At 41.7% G+C, this 16,652-nt stretch overlaps 2 protein-coding genes across 3 annotated transcripts in view; one reads left to right on the top strand and one right to left on the bottom strand.

Moving 5' to 3' along the window:
* LOC122663860 overlaps window positions 1-6,829 on the top strand; it is a 63,164-nt gene extending 56,335 nt beyond the window's left edge. For both annotated transcript variants that reach the window (XM_043859514.1, XM_043859515.1), the window contains exon 5: window positions 6,560-6,829. In XM_043859514.1, coding sequence (XP_043715449.1) covers window positions 6,560-6,611 — 52 coding nt within the window. In that variant the 3' untranslated portion in view covers window positions 6,612-6,829. The remainder of the gene's footprint in view (window positions 1-6,559) is intronic.
* A 7,643-nt stretch (window positions 6,830-14,472) lies between these two features.
* Window positions 14,473-15,105, bottom strand: LOC122664427 (secreted RxLR effector protein 161-like). Its single transcript, XM_043860236.1, has one exon. The coding sequence runs from the start codon at window positions 15,103-15,105 to the stop codon at window positions 14,473-14,475; it is 633 nt and encodes a 210-aa protein (XP_043716171.1).
* Between the last annotated feature and the right edge of the window lie 1,547 nt (window positions 15,106-16,652).

Raw genomic sequence — 16,652 nt, 5'->3', positions numbered from 1 at the left:
TTTTGGTTGTTTGTTGCCTTTCTTTCTATAAACACCAGGTGCTTGGTGAAGTGCTTGATCATCTTGTGGTGGTGGAGGCGGAGGGGGGGCTGCCCTCGTACTCTGTGATCTCCTAAAGGGATTAGGCAACCCACCTCCTCCACTTGTACTTGCTCCTCCACTACCACTAGCACCAGCTCTAGAGGTACTAGCTCCTCCACTACCACCTACTCTCTGTCTCTCGACTCTCTCCTGATCCTCATGATAACTGGCTCTGCTCATCATCTGTGCTCGTCTCCAATCCCTAGCCTCTTGCTCAGTCTCTATATCATCAGGAACATAAACATCATCACTGTCATCATCATCATCATCACGATGGCTTGATTGGCCTCCCGCTATACACCTCACTGCTTCCTCAAGATCTACTTTTGCCTTCTCCCTCTGAGCCTTCCTTTTACTCCCTCCCTTCATGTAATCAATGACAGCCCTAGATACCTCCACAGGGACCATATGACATGCGACCACTTCAAGAGAATTCCCAGCTAGATGTTGTTTGAGTTTAGTGGCACCACCTCCCAAAAACTGCATGTAACAATAGTTGCATTGGGATTTTCTTTTATCCCCATCAATTGGAGTGCCATGCAACCATGCAATGTCACCCCTAATGCGCCTGGGTGTGCTCCCCTCCCCCTGGGTCTGGGCCGGCTGCCTCTGCCCCTCTTGCCTCTGGCTCTGTCGTTTACCACGGTTCGTCATAATCAGACTAGTTTACTGTTGCATGAATAAAAGACAATTCATTAATCACTGAAGCACATCAATTCTTTTAGTTTAAATGTTTAAGAATTAAGATTTAAGAGCACTAACACAAGTATATAAGTATATAACTATTTAGTATTTTTCCCCTAACCCTCATATTTTTCTCATATTTAAAAACAATTTTTAAAAATATTTTTCAAATAAATATTGGCCTAGCACAACAAAATCGAAAAGATATGTAAATGGGCAGCAAATAAGAAGTATGTACAATTTACTTTTATATTTTTCAGTAATTTTAAAACAAAAACCTCATATTTTTTCTTATTTTTTGCTATTTTTTTGAATTTTTTAAATATTTTTTATAATTTTCGAAAATTAAAATAATTAATTATTGGCAGAAAAATATTTTGACACCATGAGGCCATAGATCAGCCAATGGTGTCTAACATATATTTAATTCATCACCATACAATATACATAACCCCTATTATTTTTTGATTTTTGTTGTAAATAAATCCAAATTTTGAAGTAGAAAAATAAATAAATAATATATATCCCAAAAAAAAATTTCAACACCGTGAAGCCGTAGATCGGTTTCCGGTGTCTAACATATATTTATTTCATCACAAACAAACATGTTGATCAAGCATTTCCCTAAAAAAAATCAATTTTGAGAATATGGTTTTACTTGGAATAGTGGAAAGGCTTCACAGATGTGCTAAGAAGTTTGTTCTCCAAGTGATTCCGGCGTAGATGCGGCAAGGATTCAAGTGGGAAGTGGAAGATTGAAGAAGAAATGAGCAAAAACCTTCAAAAACCAAGCAAAAGAGGAAAAATGCTCTCTGTTTCTTAGTCTCGGTCGAAATTTCGACTGAGACTATTGAAACATGGTATTTTATATAAAGCATTTTCTCGAGATTTTCAAAATATCGCGAGATTTTGAAAAAATCTCAATATCTCGAGAATTTCGATCGAAATTTTGTATTTTTTTGATTCGAGGGGTCATTTCGTTTCGAGGGGATCGAAATTCTCGAAATCTCGATCAAGATTTCGCGAGATTTTGAACTATGGCGTACGGTTGATTCTACTAGAAAATCAGCCAATACCTGGGCTTTTATGGCTGTGCGAGGAAGATAACGGATATCAAACTCACTTAGCTCTACCGCAACCAATTTATGAGACAACCTAAAGCATCTGGTTTCTACAATATCTTCTGCAAGGGCTGGTTGGTGAATGGTGAACACTTGTATGGTATGAGCTTGAAAATAAGGTCTGAGCTTTCGGACAGGGATTACCAAGGCATATGCAAACTTTTCGATAGTCTTATACCTTGTATCTGCATCCAAGAGAACCTTACTAACATAGTAATTCAGATGCTGGACCTTAGCTTCTTCTCTCACAATCATTGCACTAACAACCATAGGAGATATGACTAAGTACAGTTGTGGGTCATCTCCTACATCTGGTTTTGATAACAGAAGTGGAGAGGCAAGATAAGTCTTCAGTTCTTCAAAAGCTCTCTGGCATTCTTTAGTCCATACAAAGTCCTTGGCCCTTTCAATGCTTTGAAGAAGGGGAGACAACTGTCTCTAGATCGGGCTATGAAATGCCCCAAGGCTGTTATTTAGCCGGTCAATTCCTGAACTTGTTTCACTATTTTGGGTGGTGCCATGTCTAGAATGGCCTTGATCTTTGAAGGATTAGCCTCAATCCCCCTATTGGACACAATGACACCTAAGATTTTTCCAGAAGTTACCTCGAAAGCACACTTAGCCGGGTTTAACTTCATTCCGTATTTCCTGAGGACTTGGAATGCTGAGGACTTGGAATGCTTCCTCCAAATCGTCTACATGTTTTTTGGATTTCATGCTTTTAACTAGCATATCATCTACACAAACTTCCATGTTTTTACCAATCTGAGATTTGAAGATTTTGTTAACTAACCTTTGGTAAGTCGCGCTAGCATTCTTCAATCCGAACGACATCATTTTATAATAATATTGGTCGTCTCCGATGAGGAAAGCCGTTTTGAGGACATTGGGCTCGTACATCTTAATCTGATTATATCTAGAGTAGGCATCCATGAAGCTCAACATATTATGTGTCACACCCCTACTCGGTTAATAAGGGCATGGTGTGACCGGATGCCAACTGACACCCAATCAATCCTCCAGGATCATAAGTGCAGTACTCCCATTCACAGTTCATCAAAACACAGTAAATCATCGCAGCGGAAGAGAATAGCAATAATAATAGCAACAATAAATAGAGAAATCAAGTGATAACTAGATATTTATATTAACTGAACTTTGTATTACATTGGTATAGATTTCACAAGGTACTACAAGACAAAAGTGTAATAGTATCTGTAAATTATACTACATAAAAGTAATTTATAAACACAAAAAGGAATAGCCTACTCCGTCAGGCCAATCACGCGAACACGCAATCATCACAACCATAGGACGCCTTATGAACTTCAAACTCCTGCACCGTACGACCCTCATCGGTGTGGAAGTCTGAAGTAGAAACAAGCCCATCATCTGGTTTCTCAGAACCAGTCGTACTATTTGAAAAAGAAGAGGGATCCACAGGGGTGAGCTCCACTGAGCCCAGCAAGGGAAACATACAAGCATGTGCATATAGTCCATGATGCATGACCTAAACTAAGGATGCTTCTAGCAACAGTTCTAAGTCAGAAGAGGTATGAGTGCTACTATAGTAGGTATGATATTCCCAGTCCCGGGACCGCAAACCAGACATTGGTCACCCAGGAATACCACTCTACTACGGTGAAGACCCGCGGGTTCCAGAATGAACACATCAGACCCCAACGAACCCTCAATGCTAACCCTACTCTATGTTCCCATTCTGGTATGTACTCTTCAGACCTGGGACAGTGAACGACATTCCGGTATGTACCCTTCAGACCTGCCATGGGTTATCCAACACCTCACCCCTGTTGGTAAGGGTCGTAGCATTGGGTTCATGCCAATCCTAACCCAATGCATTCTATTATGATGTCATATATTTCAGCAGTAAGAAGGTAGTAATTCAGTTCCAATATCATCTTATCCATAACAATCATGGAACATAATAATTATGCAAATGCAATATGGTATGCTTCCTAGAATCATGCATAGATCTAATGCAAAAGAAAAGCAACTATAAGCCTATATGAACCTTAACCATTAATATGGTGTATGAACAGGTGTAGCAAACATAAACATAAAGACAGCAGTAAACACTCCATAAGTAAAAGTCAAATTCCCGTACCTGGAGTTGCAGATATAGCCTAGGTAAATGAGAGTCCCAACTCACACCTTAACCCCACCACTGATGATATTATAGCCTAGATAAACAATATACATAATGTATTAGGTCCAATACAACCCTAAGTATATAGGAACCAAAACTGGGACTGTAGGTAGGACCGGATTCAGGGCTGGGCTGAATTCGGTGGCCAAACCAGTGTCTATTTTAGGTTTTGTTTCTCCTGGATTAGGCCTAACACAGGTCCCCATCACCCAAATTGAATTAGGGCTATTCAAGGGTGGAGTCTTAGGTCCAAAGTGACCCACTCCCAACCCAAGCTACCAGGCAACCAATATAAATAGAACCTCCCTCAGAGGTAGGGGTGTAGATGAATAGTCGAAATCTGTTTCCATATCTGTGTCTGTATCCGTTTAGCACTATCCAAATCCGTCCGAAAGCTAAATGGATATGGATACGGATAGGCTATAGCTATCCGAAAAGCTATATTTACATGTAAACGGATAAAATATCCGATCCGTATCTGTGTCCATATCCGTTTAGTACTATCCGAATGCGTTCGAAAGCTAATTGGATGCGGATAGCATTATCCGAGCCGAATCCGATCCGCTTACATCCCTACTCAGAGGGCAAGGGACAATACAATTACTACTCTACACTCTTGTGATATTGCTCTGCTATTCCCTTCAGTTGCGAGGAAGCTGATTTAAGCATCGGAGAGTCTTTGTCGGACACAGCTCTGACCCTCTCACAGTGTTTTCTTCTTTGTGTTCCACAGGTACCTCACACAGCGCAGCTCGTATCTATGGAAAATCAGTTTTCTGCTGCAACTGTTGGCGCCATGTGTGGGAACTATCGCAAAGCAATTTTATAACCAACGATAGTGAATACCAGATCCTCTGCTACGACGGCCCTTGAAGCTGGAACTTCTATTCAGGGTGAATGTCATTGTTGACGTGAAAGGACAATAAGACCATCCTCTGCCCTGATCGAGGAGCAAACAACAAATCGCGGTAGAAACGAAGAACAGACTCGTACTCACCTAACTCCAGAAATGCAAGTTGAAATTCAGGAAGGAGAAGATGGGTGAAATCGTGCGGTGGGAGATCCACTCATTATTGATCCTCAGGCCACCCGTGCTGGGGTAGCTGCTGACCGAATGGATGCTATGCAGATGCAGATTCTGAACCTGGAAAAATTGATGCGCGATGTAGTCAAACGAATCGCTCATATCCAATTGCCACAGGGAAGTTCAACAGAAATATCATTGAGCAGTAGCGGCAAGCCAATCGAACATATCCGACCTGCCGGCCCTCCCAGGGGTCAAAGACATCCCAGCAAATCTCCTCTCCGAACGGAGCAAGAACCTCATCAAGGTCATGTAAGCCGTGTTCACAGCCCACGAAGAAGTGAGACGTAGGGGAAGTCTAGAGAATTACAGTCCTGAGAAGAGGAAGGCGGCCTGAGAAAACAACTAAAACAGCTCACTGAGCAGATGCAGAAAGTATTAAAAAGGCAGATGGGCATTGATGATTTGAAATTTTCCAAAGGCAGCACCCTGTTTGACGAAATCATGAAGGCTCCACTCCCCGTAGGGTTCAAACCACCAACATTTGAGCTCCATGACGGGAAGAATGACCCAATAGATCACTTGAATTATTTCAAATCGACTATGATCTTGACGGGTGCCCCGGATCCCATATTCTGCAAAGATTTCCCAGCTTCCCTAAAAGGCTCCGCGAGAAAGTGTTCCTCAAAGCTCCCGCCAAAGTCAATCAAAGAATTTGTAGAGCTCAGCAATAAGTTCATGGTCAACGTCCAAACCAGCCGCAAGAGCAAAAAGAATTACAAAAGTTTGTTAGTTAAGACCTCTGACCATTCCCCAATTCTCTGCATACACTGCAGTTGGAGGAGTTCCATGCTTTCTTATGGTATTCTTCTTCTCTCAAATCTGTCAACGTGGTCTCCATGTTTCTAAGCAGGTTCACTTTTCATTCCTATTTTCTTTGAAATGTTTCCTAATGTCTCAATGAAGAGCCTTATTATTATTAGATCTCGGGAACCCAGCAAACACTTACAAAAGTTTGTTTTAGAGCAAAACTATGGTTTCAGATAATTGTGGTTTAGAAGTGTGGTGCAAGAGCAGGATCTATTCCAGCCGTAAGTCATAACTACCATAGGTTATGTCACCTATGTTAGTAGCTATTGTCCTTGCATTCCTCTGTTTTGTGGGGTATAATATGAAAAAGTAGGTTACATTACTCGAGATAAGTGTGGAATGAAGGGCCTAGGATTTTTAGCTTTCTTCCAGTTCTCCACCCCTCCTCCCCCTCCAAAAAAAAAAATTCTGTTTTAGGCTGATATATTTTTTCCCTTAAAATGTTCTGAGTTTTTTTTGTCAGAATAATTGTTCAGAAGGTTCCAACAGTTGTGGTTTTTACCTGGGGGAAAAAAAGCCAAGTGGACCTGCATCCAAATGGGTCCTAATTGTTTATGTTAAATATTTGTTTCTTATCCAGTATGTTTTGTTTTCTGATTTCCTTCTTTCCAGGTTATCGATGGGAGAGAGCTTAGAGGGTGTTAAAGGGGCATTTGATTATTAGAAGAAATGAAGAAGGCAGAAGAATGTTGGACTCTTTTTCTTCTTTAACGAGCTCTGTCTTGTATATTGATGTAATAATGTGAAAAAATATAGAGAAAGTTACTATTTCAGCTCTATTGCCACTCTCTTTGGGGTTTTCTGAACCCTTTTTTTTTTTTTCAAGTTGTTTGTGAGAGTAAGGGTTTGTTTAGCTCTAACGAAGCCTTTGTCACCTTCTGCAAGGTGGGTAAATCAGCTTTGTTTTTTTTTAACCAAAATTCTCTTCATATATATTTGCCTGTCCTTTTTAAGTAATATTATAGACCAAAAAGTATTAAATTAAATTATTCACCTATACAATAATGAAAATAATTCCATGGCCATCCAGATTCTGGCACATTACTCGTCCAATCAACTATTTTTTTGCAATTTGTTCAAGCTTCTAATTCTTTCCATCCTAAATCCAAACGAGAATGGATCATTTGCAAGTACGAACGTACATGTGAGAGTCAACCACCTGTCCTATTTTTGCTATTTACAAGGAGATGAGGGATTTTTATGAAAACAAAATTAAAATGTGATTGGCTCACATGCACGTTCACCTGTTGGTACATGTAGAGGAGCCAAACTCAATCCAATGTACCTTGCAGTCCTGTATGATCATAATCAGCAAAAGCCACAATAAACTGTTGGTTGGGAAAAAAAAACTGAAACTGAAGCCTACGTTGCCTCATCTGATGAGGGATTGAAACTGCCATCACTACGAATGATAGAATAATCCCTAGGGCATAAACTTTGATAATCTTAAGGAAATCCCCTTAGAATCAGAATTCTCATGTAACAAGATAGTAGGATTAAAAAAATTTAAAAATCAGAAATCCAAGTAGAAAAATTGTTTTTTTGATAGAGGACACTAGGTTGTTTATTCTGGAAAAGAATGGTTTCTATGCAACCAGATCAAATAGAAGGAAATCGCACCAAAGGTGGAATGACTACTTTATCTTCTTTAGAGATACACGGAGTAAAAATTTTTTTGGAACCAATTATTAAACGGGATGTTAGCTCCTTCTGCCTCAGTGCGTGTCTCTATCTCCGCCTTTGTGGCGTGTATTGATCTCCGCCTCTGTGGCATGTCTCTGTCTCCGCCTTTGTGTGCGTATTGAACCTGCGTTTTTCCTTCTCCATATCCTTCTCACCTCTTCCACCATGACCACCGACCTCGCCAACGATGAAGATGCTGACGACGATGCCGACGCCATCGTCGACATGATCTGTTCTTGCATACAGTTTCAGCAGATGCCCCAACATTTTCAATCCTCCTCATGCTTCGCCTCCAAGCTCTGCTCCTCGTGTTTCAACAGATGCCCCAACAGTATCGATCTCTATTTCAACCTCGTTCATGGAGAAGGGCTGGTCCTCCCGGATCTATGCGAGGGCCAAGGTATTGACCTTTACCGTGCGATGATGGAGCTCCTCAGTTCTAGTTTGGCATTTGGATGCCAAAGGGATCTGGCCTTGAGTGTGGCCATGGCCTCCACAGGCTTCATTGTGCTGTTTCTCCGGTGTTTCTCTAGCTCTCTGGTGGCGTTTGTTTTGGAGATGAGGATCTCAGTTTTGAGTGCTTCCAATTGGAACTACGTTTGGGCAGCTCCACCGCCTTGAAAAGGTGCAGAGGAGGCATCTATTGGCATGAAATACTTTGATGCTGAGGATGGGAGAGAAGTAGGATCTGAGCTCTCCAGCGATGGTTGGAGTACCTTTGTGGACGTTCCACTAGGGTGGAGTTTCACTGTGGTTGTTACACCCACTGCCGAACTGAGCGACACCAGTACCCGGAGATGGATGGATTATGATCTCAGGCCAGTTCTGCTCTTGGTTTCTGTGCTCTTTACCACCGTTGCCATCGTCAGTAGGCGTTGGATATGCATGGTGCATTGTCGGCCAAGCTGGCTCCTGGGATTAAGGGGACCTAACAGGTTGTCAGTCACCTTGGTGGGAAAGTAGCTGGTGCTTTTAGCCATGCCCATCCATCTTGATCCCTGCACCATCATAGCTTTTCGTCATGTTTCCAACTTTATTGTTAGCTATGTCGACAGTTTCTCTTTCTCTGGGCTTGCCCATAACCTTGCTGATGTTTTCATCGGCTTCGATACCCTAGCCGCAGTTCTACTCGGCACATATGGGGACCCCTTTATTGGCACGTATGTGCATGCACTTAAACTCGTCCGTGTTTACAACATGTTTACTAGGAATCGGTTGTGAACCAACCCTTAGCTTGGATGACCCTGTCAATGGCATGTGAGACCAGGTAAGTTTCCACTCCTTGGTTCTGGATATCGTATATCCAAACCTCGCGTTTATCATGTTATCTATCTGTGTTATGTATTTTGTTTTCCTTTGTTTGGCGTTGGACGCGCATGAATGAATAGCCTTTCTTCTACCAAAAAAGAGATACACGGAGTAATAAATGTCTTAAAAAGATGAAATAAGGAAAGAGCATTACAATGCTTTGTCCTAAACAAATTCTCTTAGAAAAGTCACAAGGCAGAAGAATATGCCAATTAGATTCTATTTCATTACGACAAATAATGCAACAAGCATCAATAGACAAAAAATGTGAATGTTTCCTTTTAGTTTTATTTCCACCTGCCAAGAACTTCTAGAGAAAGATTTTGAGCTTGGGATGAATACTAAACTTCCAAATAAAATTCCAGACATTCCTCTCAAGTATTATAATAAAACTATTGTCATAAGACTAAGTTAGGAAAGCTGCCACACTCTTATTAGTGAAAGAATCAGATTTTGTGGAGGGACAAATCCAAACATCAGAATGAGTAGTATGACTTAATAAATAAGCGTTTGATTCCATTCTCCATTATAAATATAAATCAGCTCAATGAGCCTAGAAAACATCTTATTCGAAGTTATAGGTGAGCAATAACCTTCCAAATAAGGAATCCACGGGTCCACCATGTAAATAAATCATCACCCGTTAGGGTGTTACCTGAACGGAGATGAGAATGCAGCGGAAGAGGACCTCGTAAGGGTTTGGTTACTAGCTTCACGAACTCGAACGATATCCTTTACGATCTTCGAATATCTTGAAAGGTTTCTCCACAAAGAACTCCACACCACAAATCCTTGGAAAGAGATGGAATCCTAAAAGCACACAATTACTTAGAGACAAATCTTGGTTACTAATGTTATGATGGGACTTAGGGTTAGAGCTTCTATTATAGCCAAAACCCTAAATCCCCCCCTCTTGGACGTGTAGTCTTTCACTTAAACTAGGAAAGGGGGGGGGGGGAGAGAGAGTCGTTCACATAAAGTGAATGGCTCCCTCCCCTTGCTCGCGGGTTGGGTCAGCCACCCCTCATAGGCGCCATGGATTGGGTCCAAGACCTGGATCCGATTAACATCTCCCACTCGCCCATGCATGGGCGCATTAGATCAACTATGCATCCATGTTTCGCTCAATTTGTGTAACTCTTCATATAGGAAATGGGACGACCTAATGAGATAATATGGGTAGGAGTACTATATCAAGCTTCCGTCTAACCAACATAGTACATCACTCAGAAACAACCTCGAAATACCCCAAAAGATCCAACTACACCAAACTCAGCACTCTTGATCCCTCATGATGAGCAGTGCTGGCTCTTTGTATGCAATGTACTCATGACTGCGTCAATCTCCAAACGACAAGTTGCCCGACAATGAGTCACAAAACAAAGATGTAATTCCGAATGCTTTACCCTGAGCCCCTCATGTCACTTCGACTATCTCCAACAGCTTTCCCAATCGTGTCTCGTTGGACGACATCATCCATGATCCTAAGGAGAATGTCAAAGTAGCGTCATTGGATTTCCTCTTCATGACATGGTCTCAGGTAATAAGGGTACTATGGGATCAATCAAGTATGATCCACATGGCTCACACAGTGACGAAGCAGGGATCCATTCAATCACTCCCACAATCAGTTAGTAGTAGCACATACAGTTTGATATGTATGCTATGGTGTGACTCCCATTGAAGTGGGCATGTCACTCATGAAGTAAACGCCATACGGATCTAAGTCTAGTCATTGGGACAAGTGCCTAACCTAAGTTTCTAGCCAGTCACCCTCATGGTTCCTGCCTAAAATCTCACATCCGGCTTCGCTCAGGCTACTCGGAAGTGTGGTGCCTTCCATGTCCGACCTGGTGAGGTCTCATCTCAGTTATAACTAAGGCGCCATCAAGCACATACTGTCACACCCTCATCCCGACAAGGGATAATTCACAATAAAAGGGTAACTGGGATGACACGCGTCATCCCACATCACCACTAGGATCACAAATGTAGTGTCCCAAATCACAGTCAAAACTAATATAATCATCATAATAATGTCAGAGTGCAGAAGCAAAGAAATATTATCTTTTCAAAAGGATCAACTATAGCGGAAGCGTTTACAATAACATAAGGATTCAAAGTCTAAGTGTTAGATGGTTAAATATATTACATTTCAACCCAAAAGATTAACTGAAACTGAAACAACATTAGTGTTACCAAATTTATACAAGGTAAATGATAAACAAAATAACAGAAGATCTACCCCAGATGGCACAACCCTCAAATGTATGCCCAGCATCAAAGTCCTAGGTCACCGACTCCGAACGGATCATAACCAACAGAAGAGTACCCTCAAGCATCACCTGCACACATCTAAAAAGGTTGCGCAATGAGGGGTAAGCTCCACTGAGCCCAGTGAAGGTATGGGGAATGCACATACAAATAATTCACATATAGTCCATGGTGCATGTAATTATTATCCATTTCCACCTATCACATAATCAAAGTCAATGGTATATGCTACTATAACAATTCGGGAATCACCAGTTGTTACCAGGGGCCCACACCGGTCGAAGCCACCAAAACCACTCAGAGGCAAACCCCGATGATCAGTGGTCATCCCTACGCTGGCCTCTCTCTCCCACAGGCAACAAGGAGCCCTGATCACCCAACACCTAAACCCTTGTTGGTAAGGGTCGTAGCATAGGGAACAAAACCTAGTTGCAGTTATACTACATACAATCCTATCGTCTCGAGAGGTATTCCAGGTGCATCAATGTCCCATACCATATAGCATCCGAGTACCAGCACGGCACGACACATACAGACCAATATGACAAGCAATGGCAGTTTATATCATAGGGTCCCAATGCCGGTATAACCCGTCACCGAAACCCAACATACATAGTTATCCTTAAGATCATATCACATAAACATCAACAAATTCACAAATAATAGATATAAGATGCAAGATGTAACATGCTTAGTTAATGATGTAACTGGGAGAAATATTATATATATATATATATAAACCCAAACAATCACCCATACCCACTCACAATACTGTCCGTCATGGTAGATGTTTCCCCGTAGTAAGTTAATAGCCTAGGAGTACGTGAATAAGGCGTTAGGAAGTGTAGGAAGGCCCCACAAAGGATCCCCAAAGTTTACTTGCTAGAATAACAAAACAAAGTTCGAACGGATTCACATTAGTTAGTACAGTCGTGGATCCATTCACAGGTAAGCTTGGATTCTTTTGCATCATTCCAACCAATTCCATTTTTGGAAAACCATAACACCATAGAGGCCATGGGAGGATGCCCTAGGGTTTCTTAAGGTTAAACTACCATATCCAAGACAATGGACCAAGGTCTTTGGGATTTAAAGTACTAATACCCAAACCTAGGTTTTGGAAGATTAGAACGCTAGGTCTAGGATACAATCACAAGGAGGGCTTGAGGTTATAATGTGTTAGTGCCATTGGTCATTTAGGTCTAATAAACACATTAGTTAAGAAATTTGTACACCCAATGAATTGGATCACCAATATTTGATCCTAGGGTTTGAGGCCTTTGAAACTTAGGTCTTCCAAATTGGATTAGGGGGGAAAGGTCCATAGGGTTTCTAGAGATGAGTATTGACTCATCAAGGACTTACCAAGGGACATGCAACCAATCCTTGGGTTCCAAGTGGAACCCTAGGTTGAGGTCACCGGGATAAATAGATTTAATTCTAACCTTTGCTGCCAAAACACATCAGCCAGGTTTGGGTCCACTTTGGAGGACCTTAAACTCCAAGTTGGTCTAGGGTTTGTTCATATGAAAGTATCCCTAGAAGTCTAGTCTATAACACAACTTGAATCGCACCGATACGATATGTAAAGACAAAGTTATGGCTGAAACAACGGGCAGAGGTCGAGTGGTCAACAGTTCTGGGGATGGGCGGTTTTATGGGTGATTTTATCCTAATACCTAAAACCGCATGTAAAACCTCTCAAGTCAGTGGATTTTAAGCCTGGCGGTTTTATGGGTGATTTTACCCAAAAACATAAAACCACAGGTAAAACCTCCCAAGTTAGTAGCTTATATTGGAGACGGTTTTAAGGGCAGTTTTACACAGAGTCCTAAAACCGCATGTAAAACCTACCAAGTTTTACTCCGAGATTGAAGGGGTTTTTCACCTAGGGTTTCAATCCCAGAGAGTTTGTGGGCATTAGGACATTAAAGGAGTTTCCCCCTAGATTGCTTAGGGTCCTAAGACCTTATTAGGTCCATACAACCATTCAAGAGGAGAATCCTTGAAGAGCCTAATCTAAAGCGTAATGAGATAAAACCCTAAGTCTTACAAGTAGGGTGCGATGGTGGGTCTTAAGGGTCATGAATAGAGAGTAATGATCCCACAAAACACAGGGTGGAGGTTCCAATTGATCCTTGGGTCCCAAGTGGAACCCTAGGTCAAGGTCTTCCCATTACCTCAAGTCCCCAAACCCAAAAATAGAAGAGGAAAGAGAGTTTAATGGCCTACCTGACCAAAATAGAGGAGCTCCACGTTTAGGACTCCAAGGGGTGGGGTCTTAAAGCCTTCAGCCAATCCCTTCCACCCACCTTCTTCCTTGCTCTCTTCCACGTTTTGGGTAGATGGGAGGAGTTATGACCAATGAATGCTCAAAAGGTTCTATTTATAGCAAGTGGAAACTTAAGGTCTATTTGGTTGGGTAGTAACTAGGTCAAAACCCATTTTTGAGTTAAACTTGGTTAAATGGGTCCACCCATTGATCCCACAAGGAAAAAAAGATTGTGAATAGGGTCCACAAGGGGAGAGAGGTTGTGGATGGGGTCCACAAGATATGGGGACACCAGTCCCTAGCATATTTTCCAAGGTAAGTGGGACCCACAACAAAACACTCCACAAACAGCTAAAATAGCCTGGGCGGTTTTATGGGTGGTTTTACTCAGTACCCAAAACCATATGATAAACTGCCCAAGCAAAGATGGGTTGTTTTCACTCTGAACATCCCTGGCTTTGTCCCGTACTTCGAGGACTTCAAAGGGAGCATGTACATATGATATTTAAGGATTAAATGCTCACCTTCATGTGGTCACATCGCCCATCGAGGCAAGATTCCATCCTTTTGATCGACCACTCAAACCTTGACCACACCAGTCCAAATTCACCAGTATCGACAGTTGCCCGTGCCGCAACACCTACCAATGAAATTTCAATTTAGCCCAGAATTTGGATGTATTTTTTGGCGCAGGTATAACATATATTCTCATTGGCCCATCTCGCTTGCTATCCTCAAGCACCGAGGCGAATCACCTGTATGAGTGGGTCGACTCAATGCCTGGTGACATCTTTAAAACTACAAATAAATGTGTACATGCAATATTGCTCAACCAAAACATATCTCATATATATATATATATATATATATATATATATATATATATATATATATATATATATATATATATATATATATATATATTTATGTGAATGGAAGATACAAATAAACATCCATCCAACAAAGTTTCAAAAAGAATAGATACACATCAATTCCGTCTCAGTCCCAAGTTCCTAATGTGAACAAGGTAAACATCTCGAGCGATGGGCTTTGTCAAAGGATCAACCAGCATATTGTAAGTGGAGATATGCTTCAGGACCACTTCACCTTGCGCAACCATGTCCCGAGTGTAATGATATCGAATATCAATGTGTTTGGCCTTCCCATGAAACTTGGGGTCTTTTGTAAAAGCCCATGGGAAAGGCTGTACCGTCACAATGTATAAGTACAACGTCGTCTGAATGGAAGAAACACTAAGTCTCTGCAAGAAACTCCTGAGCCAAACGGCTTCCTGAACTGCTGCTAAACATGCGACATACTCTGACTCCATCATGGATAGGGCAATGTAGGTCTGTTTCTTGCTGCAACAAGTAATAGCCCCGTCTCCTAGAACAAATGCATACCCTGAGGTGGATTTACGCTCGTCTTTATCACTGGCCCAATCAACATCACTATAGCCTCTCATTCTCAAATCTGAACCACTGTAGGTGAGCATGAGGTCTGTGGTCCCTCGTAGGTATCGAAGGATCCGCTTCACAGCTTGCCAATGAACAAGTTCTGGATTACTCTGATAACAACTAACCCTACCAGCTGTAAAGCATATGTCCGAACACGTACACATTATCGCTTGGGTAGAATTGGATGCTCTTATGATTTCCTCAATAGGAATTGGCTCAGAAATATAAATGCGGGCACTTTAAAGTGTTGACCATTGAACCATAGAAATTCCCAAATGGTTCACAGCCATTGTTTTTGCAATGGGAATTTTTGGAAGGAAACGACGACTAGCTACTACTAAAGACTAAATCACAATAGGAAACTGTTCACTACCATTTCACCTAAAAGCTTGAACTGTTAGGGAAGGGCAGGATAAATGTATACATCAACACTCCCCCGCACGTGCAGGCCAAGATCCCATGGTCCTTGCAAGTGGAGCTCACGTGGCATTTCCTTCACGCAGCACCAAGGGAGAAGAAATGTCAGGAAAACTCTTCCGATGCACTTCCCAGGAGTTGGAACACTTGACCTCCCTGCTCTGTTACCATGTGGAATTCTGTGAATACTGGCTTGTGAACAATGTGCTCACAGCCTCTTTATATATAATAGGAGGAGGAACATTCCAGAACTGGTACAAAGACAATAATACCCTTGTACTCATTACAACAAAAACTAAATTCTACTTACCGTAGGAAAGAATTACAATAGAAATAGGAAAGAATAACAATTAGAATCTAAACTACTTAGCTAACTTATCCCAATGATAGAGAGAGCCATGGACCCCCATGGGGCCACAAACCGAGACACATAGACATACACTTTAACACCTATAAAATATAAAGTGCTAAACTCTGAATGAATTGCCAAACTGGATGCAGATGGGTATTCGTTTGAAGTCCTATGCAACGTTGGACCTTTTTTTTTTTTTTTTTGGGTGAATAAAAATTTCATTACTAAAGAAGGAGAAAGAATACAAGGCCCCAAAAAAGTGGGAGAGAAACAAAAAAGCCACTCAAGTAAGAGGGCTCGTAGGGACTAAAGAGACAGAAGAGAGACCCCAGGATACAACAATGTGCCTGTTCCTTGGGGAATCAATACAAGAAGGAGGAGCAAATGATAACATGGTTTTGATTTCGAAGGAAATGGAATCCCAAATCTGGTTGTAGGACCGAGATTTGGAGGTCCATTTCCTGATATTACGCTCCATCCAAATATGGTTAAGGGCAACACAGAAAGCCATCTTGCCAACAGAGTCACAGATGGAAGATCCTTCAAAAGTCATATCAATCCATATCCACTCACGGGAAAAAGGAAGGATTCTTCTAGGTGAAGGCCAGCATTTGGCCAGGATACCTTTCCAAATAGCAGAAGCAGTAGGGCAGCCAAAGAAGGGATGATCCAAGTCTTCCATATTGTTCCAAAAGAGGCAGCAGTTGGGAGGGACAGAGATCTGGCGGCTGATGAGGAAGGCTTGAGTAGGAAGGCAGTTCGAGAAGATCCTCTAGGTAGTGAAGAAGTGGTGGGGGATATGATGTCTGAACCAAAGAAGTTTCCTCCAAGGGACTGAGGGGCCTCTCAAGCGGACTAAGTTCCAAGCTGCTTTGGTGGTGAAGGAGGTGGAATTGTTTGAGGACCAGCAGATACAATCTCCTCTGTCCGGAGGTCTTTTGG

The sequence above is a fragment of the Telopea speciosissima genome, chromosome 6, assembly GCF_018873765.1.
Source record: "Telopea speciosissima isolate NSW1024214 ecotype Mountain lineage chromosome 6, Tspe_v1, whole genome shotgun sequence".
In the NCBI taxonomy this organism is placed as follows: domain Eukaryota; kingdom Viridiplantae; phylum Streptophyta; class Magnoliopsida; order Proteales; family Proteaceae; genus Telopea; species Telopea speciosissima.
Note: the sequence above shows the minus strand (reverse complement) of the source record. Positions and strands in the feature narration are given on the sequence as shown.